At 43.9% G+C, this 27,083-nt stretch overlaps 2 protein-coding genes across 5 annotated transcripts in view; one reads left to right on the top strand and one right to left on the bottom strand.

Annotated features, from left to right (window-relative positions):
* SUB1 (SUB1 regulator of transcription) overlaps positions 1-10,806 on the bottom strand; it is a 257,386-nt gene extending 246,580 nt beyond the window's left edge. The window contains exon 1 of the mRNA XM_071731281.1: positions 10,802-10,806. The gene's annotated coding sequence lies outside the window, so the exon portion shown is untranslated. The remainder of the gene's footprint in view (positions 1-10,801) is intronic.
* Positions 1-27,083, top strand: part of PDZD2 (PDZ domain containing 2) — a 201,353-nt gene that overhangs the window by 61,461 nt on the left and 112,809 nt on the right. For all 4 annotated transcript variants that reach the window (XM_071731274.1, XM_071731272.1, XM_071731273.1 and 1 more), the window contains exon 2: positions 931-1,765. In XM_071731274.1, coding sequence (XP_071587375.1) covers positions 1,287-1,765 — 479 coding nt within the window. In that variant the 5' untranslated portion in view covers positions 931-1,286. The remainder of the gene's footprint in view (positions 1-930; positions 1,766-27,083) is intronic.

The following is a 27,083-nucleotide window of genomic DNA, read 5'->3' as shown; positions in this document are numbered from 1 at the left end:
CATAGGTATTCTTACATGAGTTTCTTCCACCTTCTTAGCCCCAACACATCCCTCTCTGGAAACACTTCCCTACAGATAACTTGACCTATCAGTTATACAAGAATATTTGTCATAAGGCACCAGGACTGTCTGTGTCCTGCTGCTTTTCTTTCTTAGGAAAAATCTCATTTTTGTACTCTGCCATTACCATTGAGACAGTTGCTACCAGGTAGCCGGATCCATTTAACCTTTTTGGTCTGAGGTTTGTTATAGTATTCCCCATCTTGTGGGTTGATTTGTTTTTGTTTTTTCCTTCTCCTTTTAATATGAACAATGGAATTTAGCAGTTCTTCCTCTGTCTTCTGGACCTCACAGCAAATAGATGCATCATCCTTGGTAATACCAAGAGATGCTGCCTCTGCTTTTTCTCTGGCATTCCATATACAAGCCACGCATCTTTATATCAATATCCCAGACCTATGTCCTATTAAACAAGTCCCATTCACCCAGTTAAATCATCACTTTTGTCCTATGTTAAACCTGAGACTTTAAGTAAGAGGAGGAGGGCAGTGATGCATTCAACAGAGGCATTAACCAGCTTAAGTTGATGGTGAGACCAGCGTTGCACCATGCCCCTTCAGGGGTCCTTTGTGTGGATTTGGCTGGAGTTTCTCCTTCACTTCGGTGACAGGCCTGGAGCTGTAGCAGGCGCATCCCCACGGCTCATCGATTACGTGTTTCACTGGCGAGGTCAGGAGCTAATTATGACCTTTTATTCCCTTGCTGAGAAGAGCAGCTGGTGCCCTCAAGTGGTAAATCGCAGGAGGAGAGCTGCTCCGGCCATGCAAGCCCCGCTTTGAGCTCCTGTCCCGTGATGGGGGTTGCTGGGATAGGGTTGTTGTACACCCGCAGTGTGTGTGGCACTCCTAACCGCGTTGTTTCCTCTTGCAGGACAAGACGGTGTGCTGACCCTGGTGGGAAGGAGACATTTTTCCCAGCGAGCGGGGACCCCGACGGCAGCCGTGGCCAACAGACGGACCCCACCTCTCCATCCATCCACCTTTCCCTGCGGCGGGCTGCGGCGTGTTCGCACCAAACACTTCGCCTTGACTGAGCTTTTTGATTAGCTGAATCCCTCCCAAAACCCTGTCCCTGTGAGGTTAGATGGGGCTTGCTTTGGATCTGCAGCCCCACTCCAAAATGGCCCCCGGGGCTGCCGGGGGCTGCAGAGGGCAGCAGAGCCGAGGTTCAGGAAACCGGTCGGTGCTGGAGCTGGTGCTGCCGTGAGGGAATGCACGGGAACGGCGATGCCCATCACACAGGACAACGCAGGGGTCTTCCTCCCCCTCCTTTGCCAGTGGCTGCAAAACAGCCGTCGGGAGGGGGACGAGGGAGCCGAGCAGCAGCTCTGCCGCTCGGCCGTCCAGAAGCTGAGCGAGTACATCCAGCTCAACTTCACTGTGGACGAGAGCAAACTGCAGCCAGGGAGCTGCGGGACTTGTGATACGGAGATCTGCACCATGTACCTGGCCCAGGAGATGCAAAAAACTGAAGTTCTGGGGTTGAGCTTTGGGAACATCCCTGCTCTGGGGGACTACGGGGAGAAGCGTCGAGGAGGGAAGAAAAGGAAGGGGCATAAAGGGCCAGTGCTCGACGTCGGGTGCATCTGGGTGACAGACTTGAAGAAGAACAGCCCTGCTGGGAAGTGTGGGAGAGTGCGGCTGAAAGATGAGATCCTTTCCTTGAACGGACAGCTGATGGTTGGCGTGGATGTCACCGGTGCCAGGTAAGGGTGGGAGAGGAGCTGCTGGTGGCCACCTCTCACAGCACGTGGTGCAGGCCACAGCCGATACCGATCCGTGCCCAACAGCAGAGGTTTTGACCTCTGCTTTCCAGCCTCTGCATTCCTTCTTAAGACAATAATTAACAAAAGCAAAGGGATAATTAGCCCACTTTTGCTACTCATACATCCACTGAAAAATTTTTAGGGTTCATTGAGTCAAAAAATAGTACATTGTAAGCACTGGAGTATCTCCACTAAAGCAAGAGTCACTTCGGGTTTGAATAAAACCGTTTTTTTGGTTAATGTAAAAATGAATACAGAGTCAGCAGCACTGGAAGGTTTTTTACAGGTGCACCTTACTTTTATGGAATCATTTTTGACAGCTAAATGTTGTCTGAGACTTTTTCAAAGCAAGACATTTTGTGTTTTCCATATAGGAGCAACTTGGTTTTAATAAATCTCTTTGATTTTATTGTATTTGCTTTTTTTTATTTTCTTTCTGGCTCTCATCATGGAAAACTTGAAAACTTTAAGAGTTCAATGCAGAAATGAAGGATCTTGCAACGATACAAACTATTCTTGCTTTTTAAATTCAGCTGCTACATGCTGTAAAATCCTCTTTTGTCCCACTGTTGCTCTTTGTGGACCAGCAGACTTGCTCACATTTGATTTTGCAAAGGCAAAGACCTTTCTCTGCTAAAGATCAGGATGCAAATGTTCATCAGTTCCTGAGGTTACAGCATACCAGAGGGTATGAAATCCTCCCCCTCTAGCTAAGGGGGGGGGCTCATCTTAGGGATGGGCAATTTTGAAAACAATTCTAGTGAAGTGGACCTTCTTTAAAAGAAAACTGTTGATCTGCAGCCCAGGTAATCCAGCATGTTTTATGGGCCTTAGGAGCAGTATGCTATTTTAGACCAGCAGAGAAAGTACTTCAGCACATAAGCTTTGCAATTGGGACAAATAATAGCTTTTAACTAAAATAAGCTATATACTGGAAAAAAACCAAAAAAAAACACAAAAAACCCCAAAAAACCCCAAAAAACCCAAAACAAAACAAAACAAAAAAAAGTTGAATCTTTACAGATTCATCCATTGATTTGAAGATTCAGCAGGTATTTATCTGCTTTAATTTTCAGGCTTGCAAAGCCATGATGACCTCAGGGGGTGGCATTTGCAAGTTACAATCCTGCAAAGTGTGTGGCCTTTGCTCCCAGCAGGCAGTGAGTGTGGCAGCAGCTCGGGGTGACCATCACTTCCAATTCTGCCATGTGGCAGAATAAAAGCAGTGACTCTTCCATCTGTGGGTGCTAGGCAGGTCAGCCTGGCTGTGGTTTTGCAGGTATCATAACAACCTCTGTGATAATTTCAAGCCTGTAATTCAATGAATGTATAAATACTGGTACTGTGGTGCTATCAGCCAGTGGCACTCCAAGATTTGAGAGGTTTTTTCCCCTCAAAAAAGTTAGTTTGCTGTATACCCTTCACCAGATATCACTGCTCCTAAAATCCAAACAATTGCTGCAGCGGCCAGCAATAATGTGCTCTTATTATTAATGCAAAATGAACGATAACACCCAGCGGAGTCCAAAATGTTTGGATTTCTCTGCTTTCAATCTGATGCCTCAAGGCTTCATTTTGGACTTACTTCTTTCGGAAAGCTCTGTTACTAGACCAGCAAGTGTTACTGCTTCTAATGAGAACCAAGTGTTCCATTTTCCTTAGCTGAAATTCTTTTGTTTTGGCCACTATGAAGGCAGTTTTGGTGGTGCAGCACCAGTGCTGCTGTTCATAAGAACCTGTTTGAGAATATTGTACATCCCACTTAGGCCAAAATTTAGGACATCCCTTAGTCAAAACCTCTTTTATTTTTGGCATCCAAAGCATCCTTACCTTCACTTAGGGTGTGAAGAACTACTTGACAAGAGTGATGTTGATGGGTAACAGTTTGGGACCTTGAGGATGCTCTCAGTTTGGAGTGATTTGTTTTGTCTCTCAGGGACCTGGCTGGTAGCTCTGCCCCTTATTGCCACCTGGTTCATCTGATCGTCTCCAGGATGCTTTGAGAGTCCTTCAGTAGGTTTCTCCATCAGGGTGCTCGGGAGTGACATAATTCTGTCTAGGTTTATAGTAGGCTGGAAGGCAACGTCAGCTTGACTTCTCAGAGGGCTTTCAGAGAAGAAGTTTTCCTAGAGTCTGTCCATATTGGTGCAGAGCCCTTCCCTTTGGCTCTTCAATATGTTGGGGCAGCATGCCAGTCTGAATACTAATCCTGGCTTGATTTTTGCCTTTATTCTTGGACTGGGTGAGAAGCTCTTCCACATCAATATAAAGGGGGCTGAGTGCTGTGATTTGTGACGTGATGCCCTTAGTGTAGCCTGTACATGTTCAGAAAAACTAAAATACTGCCCTAGCTCCTGTAGCACCATGCTGGTTTGGACAAGCAAAATCCACTTATTCCTCACCTGCCAACTAAGACAGGACAGTCCCATCTTGCCCGGTGAACAGGTTGTCCATGATGGTGTTTTAAGGAATCTCCTGATATATTTCTGTAACAGTGGGGAATTTGGTATGAGGATCTCAGTACTCTGCTGCTTTCCAGGGAGTTACTACCTCTGCAGAGGATTGGCAGAAGAGTGGTTATATACCCTGGCCTTCACATCACCTCATCTCAAGCTCCACCCCACCATGCAACCCCCCCCTGTTCTAAGGGACTGAGCCAATACACTGGACAACGAGAGAGGGGAGGGAGGGGCTTGTGCTCCCTTCTGGATGTCCTATGGATGCGACCATTCTCTAGAGGACACAGGGAGAAACAGCTGGAGCCATAACAGATAGGGCAGCCCTGGACAGGTTGTGCTCTTTCTGTACCTGACTGGTGTAGGTTCTGTGCCTGCAGGTCCTCAGGTCTCAGAGTGGTGATAGCACTGAAAAGCAGCACAGCACTTTTTGGAGAAGCTGGCTGTGGGTATCATGCATCTGCCTCTCCCTGGTGGGCAAGCTGAATCTGATTTCTTTAAAGAAAAGCTTTTTAGTTAAACTGCATCTGATTGCCATGTAAACAGGAGAAACAGATTAATTATTGCTGATCTTGTTTCTTTTTCCTCCCCTCTCTTTTATTTTAGAGAAATATTATACAGTAATATAATCATCACAGCTCTTTGCTTTACAGGGTGTTATTGCATTAGAGATGAATGATGTAGGTGGTGGCATTTTGGGTGATGTTAGTGGCTGAGGGAAAATTATTGCTTCCTTCAGAGTAAGCAAATTATCTGTGTCTATCAAACACAATTGCAGGGAGTACTGAATAAAGGTTAGTAAAAACTCTGCATGTTTATTTATCTTCTGTCTATACAACTGTATCTCCAAAACACATGGGTTATGTTCCCCCAGACAACAACTTCCTATGTATTTTGGAACGACTCCTCTCATTTTGGGCTATTACTCATTTACTGGAGGCTGTTAGTATTCCTCCAGATGACAGATGAATCCTTCATTTCTTGAGCATGAATGAATGGGGCTTCATTGAGGAAGTCCTGGGAGGACTGAAAAATAATTATTTTGTCATTAATATAATTCAGTTTGAAATATTTTATTACAAATTTCAACAAGCATAGTTGCAGTGCTTGGATACAGCTACCATATGCATATAAACTTTGAAAACAGTGTTCAATAGATTTCCAGGTTCCAAGTGTTTCTGGAGCAAGTAGAGTAAGATACATTGCAAGTCATGACAGCAGCCTAACCATGAGTTATTATTATAAATTTATCATTGAGGAAACCAAACCACTGCTTCAAAATACCATGTTCCTCATTGCCAGAAATCACCATATGTGACAATACCGTTAGAGAACTGGCTTGATTCTTTCTAATCCAAAACCTGGAGTGATTTCCAAGAAAATGTTCAGGGGAGTCTTTTGACAGCCATACCTTTGCACAGTGTTTTCCTAGTCTTCAGCCAGCGTCCTGGGAGATTGCTAGGACTCCTCCCCAGCACAATATATGGCATGCTGAATGTCAGAAATATCACTTTATCAGTTTATTTTCAAAGATGCTGAGAAAGACCTTCAGAAATCAGATGTGCTATGGGAAGTGAGCTTCAAGTGTTGCTACTGAAGGCAAAGCTTTGGCCTTACCTAAAGTTGGGGGTTTCCCCCAAAAGAGCCAAGGTCTTTTCTGAGCTGGCAGTGTGAAGAAAACATCCTGGTCCTCCTAATAGATCAATACTCTTAGTAGTTGTATGATATATGGAGATTCTAAACACACTCCTTATCCTCTCTTAAGTGCTGGCAGATGATTATAGAGCACAATAGTGAATGTCTTACAAAATTACAGGCCTCAAAATGTGCAAAGCACTTTGTGCTGCTTGCCTACAGCAGGCAATAACAGTCCTGGGCTCAGCTGGATGAAATCTTGAGGTTCTGTATCAAAGCACTCCTTGCTGGTGCTGGAAAGCCTGTATGCAATCCCTGGTTGTGTTCAGAGACAAATTCTGCTCTGAAGAGTGGTCTTCAGGAGAGTGCTTTGCTTTTTAGCCTCCTTGTTGGAGGTACAGTATGTGGGGAGATGCAGAGAAGCACATCTGCTGAGGCAGTGGGGATGGGACCTTTGCTTCATCTGACTAGAGCTGCTCAAAAATCTGCAACTGTGGTTTGAAAGCTGATTTTTTTCATAGGAGCACACCCTTCAAGGCATTTTTTTATTGAGCTTCTCCTTCCTCAGGAGATTGTACTGAATGATTTTGTTATCATAAACTGCTTTGCCCCTGCAACAGGTTTTCTTGTGAACAAAAACGCCCCGACATGTGGTCATTCTTTGGTGTCCAAATGCAATGCTCCGGTTTTGAGTTTTCCATGGGTCATTGCTTCCTGCCACGCTGTGGTGACACAGTGTCACTGCAGGAACCTGCCTGCCCTCACCATCACCGCTCCATCCTTGCGCCGGTTGTCTCCGGAGTATCCGCAGGATTTTGTAGCTCCATGTTACTCATGTTACATGATGGTATCAAAAGGCTTCCAGGTGCTTCAGCTGGCATGTGGGGATTGCTCCCCAATGGGAAACAAGGGCTGTGCTCCCTCTGCTCATCTGAATGGGGCCACCAAGTTTAAGTTTTGTGTAACAAATCCATTCTTCAGTAGGGTTGGGCATTAGGGTATACGAATGACTGTGACTGTGCTGTAGTGGTAGGGAAGGTTTTCAGGTTTCTGAGCCTGTGAAGGGCTTGTGTGTGTGTCTCTGGAAGCTGCTTTGGATTTGTTTTCTGCTTGGCAGAGCCATCTCCTTTATATATCCTTTCTCTTACAGAAAAATCACCCCAAGAATGTTACCTCTGGAAGCTGCAGAAAGCTTTATGTCACCACATCCCCGCCTCCCAGGGATGTCAGGTTGCACGGAGTGATTGCTCTTTCTTACTGTGTTTCCTCACCTCCTTCCTAAAGCAAAAGTGCTGCCAACACAAAGTGCTGCTCAGTATAAGCAGCTGCTTTGCCTAGTGCTCATAGGGCCTTCTCTTAGTTATGTTCATAAGAAAATATTTTTGTTTTAGTAGGAAAACAAATGGAAATGTATCCTGGCCCTTTGCCCTTGGCCGAGGGGCAAACATTTCTGTGGGAGCTCCTTGTTAAAATATTAACAGCGCTGTCTACACAGTGAAAAACAAACACAGTGGTCCTGGAGACTGCAGCCTCCAAATACAATCTCAGGCGAATAGATTTTTTGTAACTGACCTAAAAAATACCCCTGGCCTATTCTGCAGTCAAATGAATTTTTTTTTTTACATCATATTGCCAGTATTCATATTGCTTAGTGGAGGGTCAGGGTGCAGAGGCTGAGACCTGGGGCTCATTATCACAGGCACAGATGGGAAGCTCATGCTGACATGCCCTCTGAGCTACCTGGCCAAGGATGGAAAATAAGCAGCACACAGGGGTCCTGGCTGAGGTTTTTCTCCTCCTGTTGAGCAACTGTGAACAGGGAGACCAGGAATGTGTGTTCAGCCTGTGAAAAATGAGAGGAAGCCTATGGCTGTCTTTCTCAGACACAGCCCAAGTCGCCCTGCACACTGGAGCATGGACCCCCTCTGAAGCATGGCTGCTCTATTTTACACTGATAGTGGACATTAATTCCCCCCTTAAAATATAGCAGGACTAAGAAACCAAGGAAGAGATGTTTGTGGCTGGTTTTTTTCTCCTTCTTTTATGTCTTCAGGAAAGGTATGAACAGACTTAGCCACTTGTGCTGAGAAATAAGTTGTTCTGAAGGGACGAGCTTAATCCCAAATCCTCTCTCAATAGCTAAAGACTTAAGCAGAAGGCCACTAATCCTCAGACCCAGCAGAGATCATTTAGCTTGTTTGTCTTATTTGCTTCATTAATCTGAGTGTGGGTTTGCTCTATTTCCCTTCTGCACCCTCTGATTCCCACCTTCCATCTCAACCTCCTTGAGCCTAGCCCCTGACGGGGGGCAAAACCTGTTGCCTTCTAGCAGCAGTCATTTTTATCATCCCACTGTTTCAGCTGCCTCTTCAAAGCACTTGCCAAACCCTTTGTACTCTTCAACTTTCCATCTTATTTATCTCAGATAATTTTTATCTAAAAACCTTAGAAGACAATGGAGAGATTCTACTGATTTTAAATAGCTCCTGTCCTGTATATGTTTGTGCGCACAATTTGGGGAGCAGTATGTTTGTTGCTGCCTTCTACCCACTGAACAACAGAGTTTCCCTCTCGGGACTGAAAGCATGATCCCTAGAGGGCATACATGCCCTCTAGGCAACATCCCCAGGGCCATCTGCAGCAAATGCTCCCCATCCTTGGCTCAGCTGTGCTTTCTTTTCAGAGGGATTGCATCAGGCTTGAAAAGATATGGACAGAGGTTGGTAGTGATGCCTTAGGAGGTGTAAGAGCTTCAAAGGTTATAAAATGGGTTGTCCTGAACTTTGTTGTGTGCTTTTGTTTTGTTCCAATGAGCTATGCAAGCTCTGCTTAGAAGACTATACCTTTTTGCCAGATGTATGGCTGTGCATCCCCATTTAATTTGCTGTTCTGACCATGCTGCATTTACAAGATCACAAGCCCACTGTTTGGGAAGGATCTCTGCCCTCCCCACTCATCTGCTCAGGGAACAGCCTGATTTGGTCCACCAGCCTTACACCTTATCACTTATCCCTGGTGCTGAAGGGCCAGCAAGAGCCCTTCTCCATCCTGACTGAGACTGTCAGCCTTGAATACAGCAAATGTCCCATGCTCTCAGGTCATCTGGGACCATAGGTAGGATGTAGCATGGCTTAATTAATTGGCAAAATGCTGGAATGCACAAAACAGGGTCATTTTTTTTTCTACAACCCCACCAAGGACCAGGTGAGGCCTTCAGCCACACCAGCAGTTATTTTCACAGCCTCTCCAGCAGTGCATTTGCAAGCACAGAACGGTGTTTTAGCCATCAATAATTAAAAATAGAGACGTTGAAAAACACAAGCAAAGAACATTTTGTGCCCATTATTTTTGCTCTTCCTGTAATGCTTTTGCCCTTACACACCAATTTGCAATGTGCAGTCATTCACAGTGTCTCCTTTAATCTGTAAATGTGAATTTCTCTTCATATTCTGGGAATCCGAAGTTTTTCACAAAGCAGGCTGTGGGCTAAAGTCTGATTCCTCTGAGGCAGGATAACAGCTGCTGCAAGAGGAGGAGGAGGCAGCTGGAGCCAGGTTATTGGGTTGCAGAGAGATAGAAGGCAGGTTGTCCTTTCTCACCCATATTGACTCATGTGTTACAAGTCCTAAAAAGGCACAGATTCTCCAGTCTTTGTTGAAATGTTTTTTCTCATAGCAAAGCTAGCAGTGTTCCCATTCCCAGAAGGGTTCTGGGGATGCTCTGCAAGGAACCAGTGATCAGATGTTCTTGCCAATATCCTGTACCTTTGGGTGTGATGGTTGCTCTCCTGGAAGATGCACTGAGCTGTGACCCTCCAGGGCTAAAAGCATTAATGGTGGTGGCAGATTAAAACCTGCTTATCCCTTGTCACTGGGAATCATTCTTGGCTTGGAAAGGACAGAAGCAGGGAGGGTTGAAAGGTGATGAACAGGAGACAGTGCCACAGGCAAAGGGTGTGCTCAACATCAGCCTCAGAGAGAGAGAGATGGTTTGCCATGATGAACCTGCATCTACGGACATAAGTGGGAGGATAAATATAAGAACTGTAGTTGTGATCAGCAAAGATGCAGGTATATAACTCCAGACATAGCTGCTGTGATGATAGGCTTTGGAGCTGGGCTTTTTTTTTCCATGGAAAACTTATTGCTCTTCATATCTGATATGACACTTGCCTCCAGCTCAGAGCAGTATCATATGCTCCTTGAAACTTATTTTTAAGTCTCCTTTCTATCAGATGTAGATGGGAAAGTCTTCTATATCACTTGCAGGCTCTGCAGCATCACTCCGTGTTCATGCTAGTTTCTCTGGACAAAATGTATGGCACTCAGCAAGATCACCTGAGCCTCCCAAAGGAAACACTTTTAACAAACCAGTACCAGCACAAAGATAACTTGGCAAGATCTGCCAGAAGGTTTGGGGCAGCTCAGGAGGACTTGTACCTACTGTGACAGGACAAGAGTCTGGCAAATATTATTATTATCATAAGCAGAATTGGCCCTAGAGCATCCGAGGCTCAGGAAGGCCAGCTAGACTGAAGCCTCTTTAGCAACACTTTGAAATACTAGAGGTGAATGGAGAACAGGTTCAAGTTTTTCATAATGCAACAGAACTGTTAAAATCTGACTGAAGGAGATTATTGTTTCAGGTGATGCCTAAGGCTCTCTTCAATTGTGTGTAAAGACTTCTGCCAGAGTCTGTTTTTTCCCTTTTCCATTCAAGGTGCTATATGTAACTGAATGATGGTCTAAAAAAAAACTTGGCAAAATTAGAAGTTGTTAACTAAGAGTAAACATTTTGACTGTGTTTCCTGGTCTGTTACTTGATCATTGCAGTGGGTTCAGGGCAGCAGAGTTAACTGCTTGATGAAACAAAAGTCAGTGCTGTTGTCCTCCTCCTCCTCACACAGATTGACCAGTGGCACTTTGTGCTGTGATAACTGAAGAATTAAAAGTGCTTGCCAATTTTTCCTAGCCAGGGCTATTTTTGTTCTGGTAGCAGAGAGAAAAACAGGGACATGTGGTACCCAGTAAACTTTGTGGTACCATCTATCTGAACACAGAGCCCAGATGAGGAAAATGAGCTGGAGGTTGAGGAATTCCTTCTTGAGAACTCATGGGTGACAAACAGAGCCAAAGTGGTGTATGATGTTCTCACTGAGAATGTTTTCTAACAAAACCACTAATTGTTCTACTGAAAATGACATTTCATATTTTCATCTGTAGAGACGTTTTGCTAAAACACAGATTTTTCTTGGTTTCCTCTAGAGGGCAATGTCTTATAAATATTTTAAGCAATTTTTGGGTTGTCAACTGGGAATTTAGCCTGCTTTTCTACGAATTTGTAAGACAGCAGTGAAGAGTGTTTCTTTATATGCTTTTTAGGGTGTGCATTTGCGTAATATAATTACTCTAATTGTTTCTTGGTCTTGTTCAATACACTAGCTAATCCCTTTAATGAGCACAGAAATACCTTTTGTGTTTTGGCAAGATTTTCCTGTGCTGGAACGCAGAGATGAAACTGGTCATGAAGACCTAACTCTTCCTTTATACTTGTACAGCTTGAGGGACTTCCAGCAGCCTCTCCTTGTCTAGCCTATTGTGAAAGAGATTATAATTGAGGCATTTGAGAATAAAGCTATCAGTTGCTGTAGTTTATAGCTGAAACTTCAGTGCAGAGGATAAATCCAAATAGCAAGTCAAAGTATCTAGAGGATCCACAGGATCTAGAAGACAGAAGGGGCTTCTGTTACTACTTATTTGTTTGCTTTTGTGTTACTTGCTTGATGGATGTTAGGAACAGCCCAATTTTCAAATAATTGTCCACATAAGCAGCTACTAAAACTTGTTGGAATCAAAGGTGATCAGTTCAGTCCTTGATAATTGATCTTAAGGGATATTGTCTTCTATTTACTGTCACTGTTGTGTAAAAAACGGTAAACATGGATAAGGGCTGCTCTGTTTTCCTTAAACCTCAAATGTGTAATTTGAAACATGCTTACATGGGCACAAACTTTTTTTTTGTTTTCTCTGTCATTATCCCCTCCCCCAAACCAACACTACTAAAAGGGAAATTTGCTCTTGACTTCTCAACATGAAAATGGCTTTAGGGAAATCCTTTTAGAGTCAGTCTCCTTTCCCATCCTGACAGTGACTAGGCCTCTGGAGCATCACTGTAATGGCCTTATTGGATTAACTTGCAAATCCCACATGTTGACTGAATTTGTGGGTTAACATTCCTTGTAAAATATCTCTTCCAAAAAAGTAATGGGCGATCTGCAATTGCCAAGTTCTCTAAATGAATAAACCTGTTTGTTTTTCCCTAAACAGGAAAAGCAATTAATTCAAGTGAAACCCTTATTCCCAAAAGTGCTCTATTTGAAAACAAGGGCCTGTGAATAAAAAGAGCAGTAAGTTGTGTTGGCTTCAAAGCCAGCAGTCATTAGGACCAAAGCAAGATTTGCCCTCTGCTTTTGAGATATAGGACCTCTAAGAAAAATCTGGAGACACAGCTTTTCAGTAGCCTTTATAAGTTAAATAGGTGAGAACTGCTTTCTCATTAGCGCTGCTGGCCAGGCAGGACTTTCTCATCATTTAAAACCCCGTCTTAACATAAACATGAACCTTAAATTTTAAATTGCTGGGAAGATTTGTTAGAAGAACTAGTGGCAACTCAATATTCTTAGTTTCATTTTCCATGCTTCATGTATCTGAAGAATAGCTTCAGGTTTGAATCATATATATTCATCACCACCTTGGTTTAGGGCTCAGCATCTTGCTGGCTCTGTGGTATCTGACAGCTTAATGCTTTTCACTGGGGATTATTCTTTGCCTTCAACTGGAAGGAGCTATGTTTGGAGCTGTAGGTGTGTGGGGAGGCTGATTCACCCTGATCTGGGATCTCCCATATGCAGGCAGCCCTGGGAGTGTCACACTTATATTGTTGCTGCTACTGAAGGAACCACCATGACTTCATCTCCTCCTACTTGCTCTGTCAGCCTTCCTTGCTGGTGAGTGGTCTGAAACCCAGCTTTCCTGCACAGAAAACCAAACCTGTGCCAAAGGTCTCTGATAATACCATAACACTGTGGGCTTTGGTGGAATTGCTTCCCATTTTCCTTCATCAAAATGGAGAACCTCGGTCTTCAGAGTTTCCTGCTGTTATTCCATACCTGACCCAGCAATACATAAAATTGTCTCCTCTCTGATCTGTTTTTTGATCATTGCGTGCATTGAGAAAGTAAGTGGTACATACAGCAGAGCAGAAAATTGTTCAATAAACCAGCCAATTTCATCAGGATGAACAGTGTGGTTAAAATAAATTGGACATCAACAATTCACCAGTTAAGCTGTGGAGAAGGAATAATAAAAAAAAAAATTAAAAAAAAGTCTATGGATGCCAAATGCATCACAAGTTAATGGCCGGTGTGCAAAATTTAAAGTCAGCAAGAGTTTACTGCAGCACTCTGCCTTTAAATGGTCTCTGTTTCAAATAGTGTGTGAGAAAGGCAGAATCTCAGTGCTTCATTAGAATTATTGAGTGAGACTTATTTTAGGGACCCAAAATTCGAATTATAAGCTGTGAGTTTAACGGACATCAGCATTTAAAAAAAAAAATAAATTGCAAGTTAGTAGAGAAGTAAACACCTGACTTGAGAGAGCTGGATTTCAGAAGAGCATGGAAAACAAAAGAGAGTAGAAAAGATTTAGGATGGAAGAAGAACTTAGAAATTTATTAATTCTGTCTGTCTGAATAATAATTAAGAGTGTTTTGTCTCTATGTAATTAAATTATACATAATCATCTGCTAAAACAGTTCAGCCAGCTCTAATAACCAGGGAAACCTATCCTGATTCCAAGTGTCAGCTCCCATACTCCCTGAGGTTTTCCCAGCCTTGAGAATATTCTCTCATTTAATGATAGTATCAATAGTTGTATTAAGGAATATGAGGAGGCGTATTGTCCCTTTTTACATAATTCTCCCTGAGCACAGAATCGTGCTTGGGACCTGCTGGCCATGTCCCAAGTCCACATGGAGGACTCATGTGATTTGGTGAAGCCAGATCCCTCAAGATCTCCTTTAGATTAAACAATGTTGTATACCTTGATGTATACTGAGTTAGGAGATGGAGTAAGAGTCTAGAAGGAGCCAAATGTAAAGAACTAATTTAAATTCCATGTAAATTTCTGCCTTCTTCCCACATTAGTGGCATTTGCTACTTGCTTGTAGTTCATGTTGCTTTCTGCAGTGAGCCTGTGCTCATTGCCTGCTTTTCTGTCCATTTCTCTTCTGCATGCTTCTATTTTAAATCACTTACTTTTAAGATATGTTTGCGTAAACTGTATTTGACTTAGAGCTATGTATCTAACTCCTGTCAGGGTCTTGCAGCCTAATGGATAGCATGTGTGGACTGAAGAAGTGTTGGGTCTTGGTCAAGCCTTTCTGTGAACAAGTCATGACACAGGTGTCAGGGAGGTGATGACAGCAGCTTGCTTTCTGCAGGTGCTTGAGCTTGCTGGGGGGAAAAGCAAGTTATTAAATGCTTGGTTTTACTGTGGAGTGTTTCTTTCCAGGTACCTGCGTATCTGCTGTGAGGTTATAAAGTCAGAGCAGCTTCACAAGGGCTAAAATTCTCTGAAATGTCTGTTTCTGCAGAAGTACATTTGAGCAACACAAATAAGCCCAAACTTATGAGATGCCTGCCTGGATATGAATTTAGCCATTATCCAGTCTTCCCAAGTGTCTGCAAGAGGCGTCAGTGTAAACAAGTGAGACTTACTTACCTGTAGGGTTTTGCTAGAATAATGACAGAATGGAAAAACTGATTTCTGTTTTTCCAAGGCATTGGAGCCAGAAGACTGATCTTTTCTGTGCCTAGCATGGGCTTTGAGAAAAAACCCACAACCTTATTTTTGTCATGGTGCTCCAGCCAGCACACAGCTGAAGTCTGACTTCCAGATACAGTATTTGAGGTTTGTTGTGAAGTGAGAAGGTCCAAAACCAGGCCTGCTGCAACTGCCAGTTTTCTGGTTGGAGTGATTGCTCCAGTTTATAAAACTTTGTGTAATTTACCCTCACTGAGTTATCTTTTAGAGCTGAAACAGCGTAAAAGTCTAGCAGGGCAGCTCTGGTTGTGGGATGTATGTTTATCGGGAAAAAATGAGCCACTTTGAGGCTCTACTGGGGAAAATGTGATTAAATGGTTTCCTGTTGAATGCAACTCTTATTTTGTGAGAACTTCCTTGCAAGTATAAACAGTGTCCTTGGGAAGAAGCTGAGCTGAGGAGAAACCAGGATCAGTGTCAAGATAAGTATGTGACAAAAAGAAAAATAGGCTTACATATAGCCATCTAATTCATTTCATGGCTTCATGGCCACACAGTGGGAACAATCTGATTATTCTGGGAGCATCCTACTGCCCCAGCCCCTTAAACATAATCCTCTCTTGTGATCACCTCACACATGTCCACCTTGTTTTATGGTCCCCAGCTTGGCAGTCAAGGAGCACATGGGTGATGTGCAGGGGCAGAGTGGGAGTTTCAGGCATGGAGACAGTGAGGAGGTTTAGTGCTGCCATTTGTATTGTCCAGGGACTTATGTTTCTGGGGTTCTCCTGGGTCCTGTTCTGAGGAACTACTTTGTGCTGTAAGTGGGGAAAAAAAAAGGAACATGAGTTGAGGCTGAGGGTTTCCTTCTTGGTCAAGTTTGCCTACTGCTCTTTTGTCAGCATTCATCAAAGTAGCCTGAAAATTGTGTCCTGGAGAAATAGCTTGATTGAGTATTTAAATTTTAAACATACCGTCACTTTTATTTTTTACCAGGTCAGCTGCCTATTGGAACTTTTAACCTTTAGATTGTGCCAATTGATCAAAATGTTCCTTTGTAATTATTGAGTCCTCATTTTTTCCTTTTTCTTTCAGTTGGTAGCAAAATCTGCTCCTAACTGGGGAGGAAGTCTTGATACTTTATCAAATGACAGCCTGGAACCAGAGAAGAATATTTGATGTTCATGATATTGCTCCCCTTTGGGTATAGTCAGAAGGCAAATTATTTTTCAACCCTTATAAAATTACTTCACTGTTTTTCTCAGACAGTTTACATAATCGTTGAGGAAGAAGGTGAATCCCCTGATTTCCACATGTTTAAGCATTATGTTTAAGCAGGGTAATTCTGTTAGCTAAAGATACAATTCTTAGCTTAGGACCATGTAGAAGGAGAACAGGTGCCACGGATTGTTCCTTAAAAAAAATTTTACAGCTCAAAAAAATTAACACAAATCAAAGGACCAGTCAAAAATCTCTGATCCGACAAGACACAGGAATATCCTAGTCAGATATCAAAAAATTATTAGAAAAATCAAGAAAGATCCTGCCCATGGATCCTATAAGTACCATATCTGAGATCAGCAATCTGTAACAGATACAACTGATACATGGTCTGGAACCTGAAAAAAAGACGTGCTGGACCCATCCATTCCAAGTAAGAAACCATGCAAATTAAATTTGTATTAGTTGGAGACTGTGGATTGCTTTCACAAGCAAAATTGAGCCTGGGTGCTAAAATGATCAGGATCAAGAAATCCAAATTAGGTTTCCTCCTCAAAGAGAAATGAACGTATTTTAGCACTGTTTTTTGTAATGGGTTTCAAAAGAAGATATTTGGAAACAGATGCAGTATGTTTCTGTATATTGAATCCAGTCTGTGAAATAAAACTATTCTCTCTGACTGCACAGAATGGTCAGAAGACTCCTCGAGCAAAATCCTCCCTAAATCTCATGTATGTTTTAAGGAAGACTCTTGAAACATTAATAAGTGGTGTGCGGATGGCACATTCTGACACGCGCTGGGAAGTACGTGCAGATGAAAATGCAGGATGGCTGGTGATCTGGGCTTCCACTTTGAATATCAGAAGGAATGGAGCACAGCTTATAGCATTAATGGAGGCTATTCTAGCATAAAATGAGAGGCACATTTGGAACAATCTCTGCAGTCCTTGTTTAGGACACTGGGGAGAGTAATATAAAATGACTCCAGGGTGGAGCACAGGTTGCTGGAGCAGGCAGCCTCTGCTATAACCTACATTATTTTTGTTGTTACTGAGAAGAGAAAGATGCTGCTTTGCTGGGAAATCCTAGAGAGCAGGCACATATGGTCAGTGTATTTGTCAAGGGGGAGTTAACAGAGAGCTTGTGTAGCCCTACCTCCCACAAGAATCCCACTAGCTGGGGTGCTAGCAGTGCCCATGGTGCCTGAGCATCCTTCTAGGGTACTTGTGGAGGAGTAAAATGCTCCTTTCCCTTGACTGTGAAAATGCACCATGCCAGAGCTTGCATTACCTCTCACTGAAGTGTGTTTAAGTGGCAGCATGTTCTTGGCAGCCTCTGTCAGCAGAGGGTCTGGCTTTGCTTCCGCATCCCAGTATCACGGCACAAGTCTTGGCAGGGGCTAGGAACCACCTTCTCCTTAGGTCCTGCCTTCTCTTGTCTTTAACCTTAACTCCCTTGAGCTTTTTTCTGGAATGTGTGGTATTCTCTGATTCCTGGTTAAATGTGTGGTCATTCTCTGATGGCCTGGTTAAATCACTTCCAATACTGCAAGCGTGGGAAGGCAATGCAAGCACCTGGAGGCACCCTGGTGGAGTAGATGGCCAGCAACATCCTGGTGGGGTAAATTGATCACTTGGCCAAATCAATCTTCTCCAGCAGATTTGGTAAGCCCAGTATGAGACATGGGCACTAGCAGGAGTGCAGAGCTCTCCCAACCTGTAGCAGCACCCTGCCACCTCGAGCTGGTGACTGGTGGGTTTTAAGTACATTATCACCATGTATGTTGGCCCTTTAGCTTAACGATGAGATGTACATTGTGTACTCTGTGTAGAGTCTTGTGGCTGGAAGATTCAGATTGTTGTTCTCGTGCAAAGAAAACAAACCTCGATGGCTGTGTTCCCCTAGGCTGCTAAGCACCCTGTACAACATTTTACACTCAACAGAGCTTAGCAGAGTTAAAAATAGTTCTTGATGTCAAAAGATTTCTTGCCAGTAAAAATGTCCTTAGGATACTTTCTGAAATGGCAATCTTTGGACCAAACAGGCAAAGAAAAAATCAGAACATAGTGTTCAACACTGCAAAAAAGAAGAGTTTGTCTTAATTGCATACTACAGGAGAAAGGTTAACAGCAGAGAAAACTGGCATCACCTTGGGGACGGAAAGAATGGAATTTAAAGAGGGATGTAAGGGTGAGTACATAATGTAAGATACTTTATTTGTGAAGTATTTTTCCCTCGGTGCCTGAAAGATTACCTGGGAGAAAATGTCTGGCTCTGTGAGTCTTTGAATTCAAGGCAGGCTAAAGCCTGGCCTTGCACTCTTTTTTTTTGGTTTGTTTTGAAAGGGTAATGTCAATTCTGAAATTGGTCCCCATGTTATCATTTCCAAAAACAATCTTAGATAAATGTTTCCAACCTGGAAAAAACCCTAAGAGTCTCAGTGATAACAGATTGGTTAGAGCAAATATATGTCTAAAACCTGGGACATACACTGTAAACGAGTGAATGTATTAAGTGAACAGAAATTAAAATTAAACTGAGGACATTACAGAGAAATACAAATAGTAAATAAGGACTGAGATGTGAAAGATGACTTAATGATTTTTTCATTTTAATAGCAGCAGCTGCCGTTAAATGTAGCAGATAAGGCAAATTGCTTTAAGACCGTGTGATTTCTAGGTTATTACTCTCTTTTTCATTTCAGCAGTACTAGTACACTTCCTTGTATTTGTTTTCTGCTTCCCAAGCTTGAGTTAATGCCTTGTGTTTTGAAGTTAAATACAGTATATGTAATACCATGTAAATCTCCACTCTTGGGTACTTACTAATGTGGTATTACTCTGCTATTTAGTACATACCTGAGTTAGAGAACTGCCTGGTTGAGAAGGCTTTATTCCCTGTAGATTTGTAGTTACTGCTAAACAAATTCTACAAGCACATCAAGAAAGCAAATAAAAATCAGCCCAGGGTGGTAAAATGTGGATACGCTGCATCTCAGTTTGAAGTTTCATGGAATATTCCCCAAAAGTGGTAATTCTTCACGCAAATTATTGTATTTTTAAATGGTCAGCTTATAAACAGGCTGTATGGGCATAAAATCAGCTCTAATATAGCTGCTTACAAGCTTAATAAACATTATAAGTGTTTCACATGCAGCTCTTTGATCACAGACCTCAGCCTCTGAATAACAGTATTTAAAAGCAATATTCCAGAAAAAGGCTTGTGGGAGAAGGCTATAAGTACAGCCAGTCTTACCTGCACCCTGCCCAAGTAAGCTCCCAAGAAAACAAACAAAGAAACAAAACAGTCCAGAGGAGAGATTTTCTTATTTTTTTTTGTTTTGAAGTCTACTGTGCTTTCATATTTTAAGTATCAATTAGCCTTAAAAGAGGAAGTTAGAATGTAAGCTCTCTGGGACAAAGACCCTATGGCGGTATTTTCCTTACAAATTACTGACTGTGATTTGTGCTCTATAAAAATTGTAATTGTGGATAAATTAAGAGATTGATAAAATTGAGAGGTTATATTTCTCAGCAGTTCTCACTACTGCTTCTTATGGTTTGCTTTTTGTATTTTGCTTAAGAAACCTTGCCTTCTGTTAACAGGAGAAAACATCTTTGTAGCCCACATAAGCAAGGAGCACAGCTGAAGAGCTTGTTGACACACAGGGACAAGACATCAGAACCTTCCACTCCAGAAATCACAGAAAAACATCTCATTTCCTTCTGTTTGTGTGGTGGGAGGAGTAAGTGAGTGTTTACAAATAATTCTAGTATAGCTTTTTCAAGGGCCCATCTGCTTGCAATTTGCATATAAAACCTCACAAAAGACTGAGGGCTGGGGTATTTTCAGCCAGACCTGGGGTGGTTTGGAATTTTTTTGGTCTTTGTCATTTTTCTGTACAAACCATGAACTTGTGGTAGGTTAACAGCCAGCAAGAAAGGATGAGGTTGTAACTCCTAGCTGAGCCCAGGGTGACTCTGGGGGGTTGCTGGCTGTGGGCTGTAGTATTCGGCTCTCCAGGGCTGTTTATAGTAGTTGAGTGTTGGAGCTATTTAATGAATAAAAACAAAAACAAAAATAAAAAAAGAAATTAAAATAAAATAATTAAAAAAATACTTTTCTTGTGCTTGCACGCAGAAGAACGTTAAGGGAAAGGTTTTCTCTGCAGCATTCACCTCATAGTGTAATAGCCTCTGTGCAGATATAGAGATATCTTAGGGTGATGTTTGCAGAGATTTAGGGAATGAGATGGCCTGAATCCACTGAATCATCCAAGAAAACTGTGTAGAGATCCATGAAGAGGTCAGGGAAGGGATTTTTGTATTTACACTGGCATGGCTGGGAGCAGAATGTGGCCTTTGCAGTCCTTGGCTCTGTTTTGGTGTGCTGGACTCCTATGCAGTGTTAACCCTCTTTTGTGTAATTTTTTGTGGTTTCTGACTGGCATCTGAAGTTTGCTGGGGTTTTTTAGGGAAAAAAGGGACACCATATTGTTATTCTGGGTTATATGTGATCCAAAATGTAGATGCTTATCGTGTTTTCAGAGGAATTTCATATTAATCCATATATTAATTTTGCTGCCCATCTAATTAACAGAAGTTTCTGATCCTGGGAACATGTACCATGTAATTTACCTTCTGTGCTGTGTATCAGGGCTGTCAAAACTTGTGGTGCCCAGGACACAGCAGTGTTGGGACAACATAAGTGACTGTGTCTGTTGTAAAGAGCAAATGTTTCTAGTTCTTCAAGGTTGTGAAGGTAATGTTTGAGATAAGACTTAAATGTAGTGCAGTTTTAGATACTCATGAACAGATGTAGCACTTACAAAGTCTCCTCAGTTGCTTCCTCAAAGTGTTAACTTCTAATACTAAGACATTAAGGGATTGGATTTCATTGACATTTAGTTTGAGTGTGCCTGTAAGGTGATTTCAGTTCACTGTTGTTTTTCTGAATGTGAATCAAGAACTTGAAAGCTCAAAGAAGAAAACAGGTAAACTACCGAAAAATAAAGGTGGTTGCAAAAATGCTGTGCAGAATTTGTGCTGTGCAGTGCCATGGGATGCAACCGCAGCTTCATTGGCCAAGTTTCAAACATTTTCTGCAGCCTTCGTTTGGCTACAGTGTGAAATAGTTTCACCAATCCACAGCTTTGTGTACTTAATTTTCTCCATCCTTAATCTTGTACTTCAGGGTAGAAAGGACTTTAATGCCCTATGCTGTGGGCCAGTAGAAGATAGTCTGGTCTAGGTGGTCCTTCTTGTTGTCTGTAAAGGTATGTGGCCTTTTCTTTTAGACAGACTTTTTTCTATGAGTTTGTAAATCAATGTTTGTAAATCCATTTGTTTGTAAATGTTGTCATGTTTGTAAATCCATATTCTCCAAAATAAAAGCTGACATGATTTAGGGCCAAATTCCCCCAAAATTTCAATGGGATGGCAGCTCCCAAATAGACCAAGAAAAGCCCTGCTCAGCTGTCACTGAGCTGGGAAGGGCCCACTGTTTTGGACTTCCCTAATGCCCGAGAGCCTGTTCCTGTTTTCTCATCCAGGGTGCTTTGGTCTTGCCTGGGTATGAGCAGCTTGTCTGTCTCCTTGTCCCAGAGGGACCTCCCATGCCATTTCTCATGCTGCTGTGCCACTAGGAACCACTTTCTTGCACCCTCTGCCTTCTTCTGCCTAGATTTTACTAGGCAGAACTTGTGCATTTTACTTTTCATTTGAATAGGAGGTTAGATCGTATTATGTGACCCATAGAATAAACATTAATATGCACTTCTCTGGACTTCAGACTCATTGGAAATTGTACAGGATAACCCCTGCGATCTCTTTTCTGTTTATGACTGTGAACTAAATAGTTAAGGAAACAAAGGGATGCATCCCAGGGTGTGATTCCTGCTCCAGAACTCTTTTGTTTTATTATATTAACCGGGTCACAGGCATAACACAAACAGTTTTTAGGGCAGGGACTCAGTACAACCTCTCCTCCCATCTTAATGTCCTGAACTTTGGATTTTGTATGGAAGAATACAGATAAAACAAGAGGTGATGGTGTGTGTGTGTGTGTGTGTGTGTGTGTGTGTGTGTGTGTGTGTGTGTGGTAGGAGCCTTCTGGAAGCTACTTATTTTCCTAGGAAAATAATGCTAGGAAAAAAAAGCCAGCATACATTTCTCTCCTCTTCTGCAGAGGCTGCTGAACTTGCTGTCTGCATCTGGAATGACCTCGCCATCCCCTGTGCTGCTAGAGGATAGATGCAGCCCTCATAACCCCCACTCACTCTGCTCAAAATCCGATCTCCACTTTCTACATGAAGGGGCTTATGAGTGTTTTTTATCAGGAGATGTCAGGCAATGAATCATGATTGGAAGGAAGGCATTTCCTGGTTAGCAGCATCGAGCCCCAGAAAAAGAGACACAACCCGAGGACTGAAAGTTTCCCTTTGGGTTAGCTCTAGGCATGTTAACTATTGGTATGGTCAATTTTGGCACCTGATTAACTACCTGGGCTGTCTAGGATCTGAGGCACTGACACTCGGCCGTGCGTTTTGCTCCGGTAACAAAGCTCAAAGTCTCTTCTGTCTCCTTCTGAAGTCCTGGAAGGCCGAAAGTCACGCTGAAAATCCTGAAAAACAGGAGGGACGGTTCTTTCTGTGTAGGAGAGTACTATATGTGAGAGCCAGGACTGCTTTAAGCAAAGCTAAGCTGCTAAAAGACAGCTTGAATACCGCATGGTGGAAGAGTTTAATCCTTGTCTATCTTGTTTACAGCTTGATCTACTCACTCCTTGGGCAAATATACTAAGTTACTGGGGTTTTTTACAGTTAAAGCAGTGGCATATTCCTGCTCTGAGGCCAGAACAAAAGACCACAGGTGTGTAGCTGAGACTATAGAAGTAAAAAATGTGATGCTGGGTATAACCTCACTGCTGTTAGGCCTGCTGGGAGCTGGCTACACACATGAAAAATGGTCGTGAGATGTTAAATGGCAACCTGTCATAAACACACTTGGCTTTGGCACACCAGGCCACCCTCCAGGGCCAACCCCTGGGGAGTTGTGTAGAGGTAGAAGTGGGGCTTTAATTTGGATGCCTCGAGTGACAACATTTCCCGAGGGGGAAAAGTATGCAGGATGGCTTTCAAGAGGAGCTAGTGGTTTGGTGGGAGCTAGTGCGGAGAAAGAAACACCGTGTGCACCACAGGTCCCGCTGGGAAGAGACCTATTAAGGTCCCCTTCAGGCAGAGCAGGGTTGCTCTGCACATCCTCCGAGCGGGGCCGGGGACGGCACAGGTAGGGGACAGAGCCGAAGGGCTGAGTCTGGCCGGGGGAGGGGGCTCCGGTGGTGACCGTACAGTACCCACCCCCTCCTACTGCTCCTCAGGGATGTGGGAACAAGGCTGGAACCCCCTGGGGTGTCCCCAGCTACGCGCCCCGGTGCCGCGGTTGCCGCGGTGGCTGTTGCGCGGCGGGGCGCGGAGCGGGGCGGGGCGGGGGCTGAGCGTGGCCGCCTGCAGCCGCGCCCCGCGCCCGGGAGGCGGCGGCGCCGGCGAAGGTGCCTCCCTGCCGGCAGCAGCGGCAGCAGCAGCGGCAGCCGCAGCAGCAGCCGCAGCAGCCGCCAGCGCGGGGCCGGCAGCGGCTGGGCGGCTCGGTGCCGGCAGGTGATTAACCGGATGAGCGGGCTGCCGGGGGTGGAGGGGGGAAGGAGAGAGGGGTGGCCGGCGGGGATTAACCGCGGTCGGGCGGCTGCTGTGAGGAGGCTGAGCCCGGCGGGAGGGACGGGAGACGCGGCGAGGTGCGCGGGGCGCAAGTTGTGGTGGCGGCCGGAGTGGGGCGGGTGCGCGGCAGCCCCGGGAGGGTGGACAGGACTGCGGTGCGGCTGCCGGGGGACCTCGGGGGTTCCGGGAGGGTGGTGGATGCCGGGGGCGCCCTGTGGGTCCCGCCGCGGCCCCGCTGCTTGTCGCCGGCGCTGGGAGGTCGCCGGATCCAGGGCTGCGCGGGGGCGAGGGGTGCGGGGCACCCCCCAAGCCCGAGTTGGGGTCTCCTGGCGCGGGGCTGGGCAGAAACTTTAGTTACGGTCTGGCATGAGGGTATGCTTTCCCGTGGGGACAGGACTGCGTCCAAAACCACTAAACAGCTCGTTTGGAGAAAACCTTTACAACTCCAGTCACAAAATGCTTTCCTGTAGCACACACGAATACCAGATTTTTAAAATGAAAGCTCTGCTGAAAGCCTTGCAGAGTAGCTTCTCTTGGCAAGCTTGGGTAGTGATGGCTTTTAATAAAGAAAATATATTGTCTTCCAACTGGATGCAAAAAATAGAGCTGTATTATCACTTCCTAAATCTATCATAATTCCTGGCTTTCAGTTAGGAGAGCTTTTTGTGGCGTTCAAGTGCCACAGCCATCATGTTCTCTAAATATCTCCTAATCCTCAAGCAAACAAAAGTCTGCTGGTGTTTAGCGGGTTTTTGTACATGTAGGGCATGGGCGTACTTCATTCTTACTTTATGTTGCTACAAATTCAATGCTTCTGCACAGCCCTGCATTTTGGCAGGGTGCTGTCTTGCAGCGGAACTGGGGGACCTTCTAAATGAAGCTAACAAGTAAAATATGCTTTGAAATGGAGTGCAGATGGGAAGCGTCTTAAGTATTGTGTTGCACAACAGTGCACTCTCTGTATGTGCCGTTCAGCTCCCAAAACTCTGGGTTTTATGAATGCATCCACAATCTGAGCTGGACCCTACGCTGCTCAGAAATATGGGGCATTTATGTCTGGAACGGCAGCAATTCTGATGAGAAAGATTAATTCATCTCTCTCCCAAAAATAAATTTGATGCCTGTCATCTCTGGTCGACATGGTTCTTAGAAATTTATATCTGACCTACGTTTTTAATTCCAAAATACTCTCTCAAGTTGTTAAATAAGAAGTGGACCTGGTGATTGCTGGCTCAGGTGGGTGGTGTCTTAACTTTTTTTAGAGCTGTTTTGTGAATGCATCTTGCATTCTGAAGCATTATTGTGGATTGCTGTTTCTTACTGACTGATAGTAAGAGGCTGATTGTACCCTCGGCAGTAGAAACTGAGGTAGTCTACCATGATTTCTTTACAGTATCTCACCCTTTTTTCGTGGTGGGGAGTGTCTCTTTGGCTCCATCTCCTGGCTCAAAAAGAGGATCCCCCTTCATGGAGGGTTACAGAGAGGTGGGAAGCCCCTGGTTAGTAAGGGAAAAAGGTGGGTGAGAAAGGTGAGGAAGCCTTCCTCTTGGACTTAAACTGTGATCTTCAGACCTGTTACAGCAGAGTGACACCAGCTTCCAACTGGAATGGGAATGAAATTCTCAGTTTTTTTCATAGGAACGTCTCTTATGTTACTTTTTCTTGGGAAGGTTTTTGACGTAGTGACTAAATATTATCATGGTATTTAGAAAATCATAATTTAGTATTTAATTTCTCGCCTGGATCTGCTGGAAGGGTTAGTCATCTTGCCTCATATATCTCTGTGCGTGATCTTTTGGTGAAAATGTATTAATGATATATATGTCATGATTTTTCTGCATGGTCAGGAAATTGTGTTGCCTGCAAATTATTAATCCACTTGAAATAGAAAACCTGTGGCAGCATATAAGGATCTTGCTGTGATTTGGCAGATGTATGACTATGTGTGGACTCTAGTGTGAGCAGAGGGAATCCTATTCTGCAAGCACAGCGAGGTGATCCTTCCTTTGTGGAGGATCTTCTGTATGTCCTGTCTTTAGAGGTTCTCCTTTCAGGAGCTTTCTTCACATGCAAAAGACAAGAGGAAAAGAGACTTAGCCACGCTGCAGGACCAGGTTATCTGTTCTACCCATGACCGCCAGAATTCTTTATCTACCCACTGTACTTCAAAATGAAAGAAGGTGGCAGACTTTGTTCTGACACTGATGATCAGTCCTTGAGATGCCATTGTAGGGAGCAGAGCATTAAGATCTAACTCGCTGAATATGGGAGATACGTGAAATTCCAGAGATCTCTTTCATTTCTGTATAGATATCCTGTGTATTCCAGCACATGGGCCTATGTATGTCAGTACTATTTAATGGTTCTTTATTACTGTTTAAAGTATGATAAATTGTGTGGGCTTTGGGTACAGACAAAGACAGCATGGTGTGGTATGGGTGCTGCCTATTTCTTTCTATTTGTCTGTCACTCTCAGTCAAAGTGGGATATAGCCCTAGTGCCAAGTGTCCCTTCTTTGCATGCAGAGATGTTCCTCCTTACAGATACAGTCTGGCAGCAGGGGAGCCCTGAGGATGACCTCTGATGGGCTGTGGTGGCCAGGGCTTCTCTCCGGTCATACAGAACTTCTCCCTTAAGGGTGAATATCTGAGTCTCTGAAAGAATGTTATGTCCACAGAGTCCAGTGCAGATGGAAAAAAAGATGCTTCTCAGCAATTTTCTCTGTATATATTCTGAAGTCTGTGCTTAGTTTTTTACCATGCTTTGTGCCTGCTACAACCACAGAGCCAGCACCACCAGCCCTCTAAGACTGAGCTGAATTATTTTCTGATTTATGTTTCACCAAGAGACACATCAGTGACAAGAGATCCCAGCTGCAGAACGTGTGTGTGCGGCATGTCTTGTTCAGATGTCATTTCCTTATTAATTGCTCATTTGGCATAAAGAGGTTTTAGCTGGTTTGGGTTTTGAGATTTTTTTTTCTTTCTCTCCTTCTAGCCCTGGGATACAACAGTCAGGTTGTGTTCCTCCTGGCTTGTTTTTGAGTTAATTTAAGGTACAGTCCACAGTCCTGATAGAGCTGTGCTTGCAAAGAACTTGAGGTGATAGGCTTCTTGACATGTGTGGGTAGGGATGGATGCTTTTGTGGGTACTATGTGTTCATGAAAGATGGCAGAAAGGCAGCAGTCCTAGAAGAATGCTTTGCAGGATTTAACTGGGAAGCTACCTAGATTCAGCCTCGTGGAATTGCTGGCTGCAAGGACTCTAGTGTAAAGTACTTGGATATGCCGTGACTCCATCCACAAGCTCATGCACAGTTGCTTTCATTTGCTGTAGGCTGAGACATTTTCCAGAGTCCTGCTACTTTTCTTCCTCACAGTTCCTCCTCCTCCAGACCTTGGCCCGTGGTCTCA

The sequence above is a fragment of the Heliangelus exortis genome, chromosome Z (assembly GCF_036169615.1).
Source record: "Heliangelus exortis chromosome Z, bHelExo1.hap1, whole genome shotgun sequence".
Classification (NCBI taxonomy): Eukaryota; Metazoa; Chordata; class Aves; order Apodiformes; family Trochilidae; genus Heliangelus; species Heliangelus exortis.
Note: the sequence above shows the minus strand (reverse complement) of the source record. Positions and strands in the feature narration are given on the sequence as shown.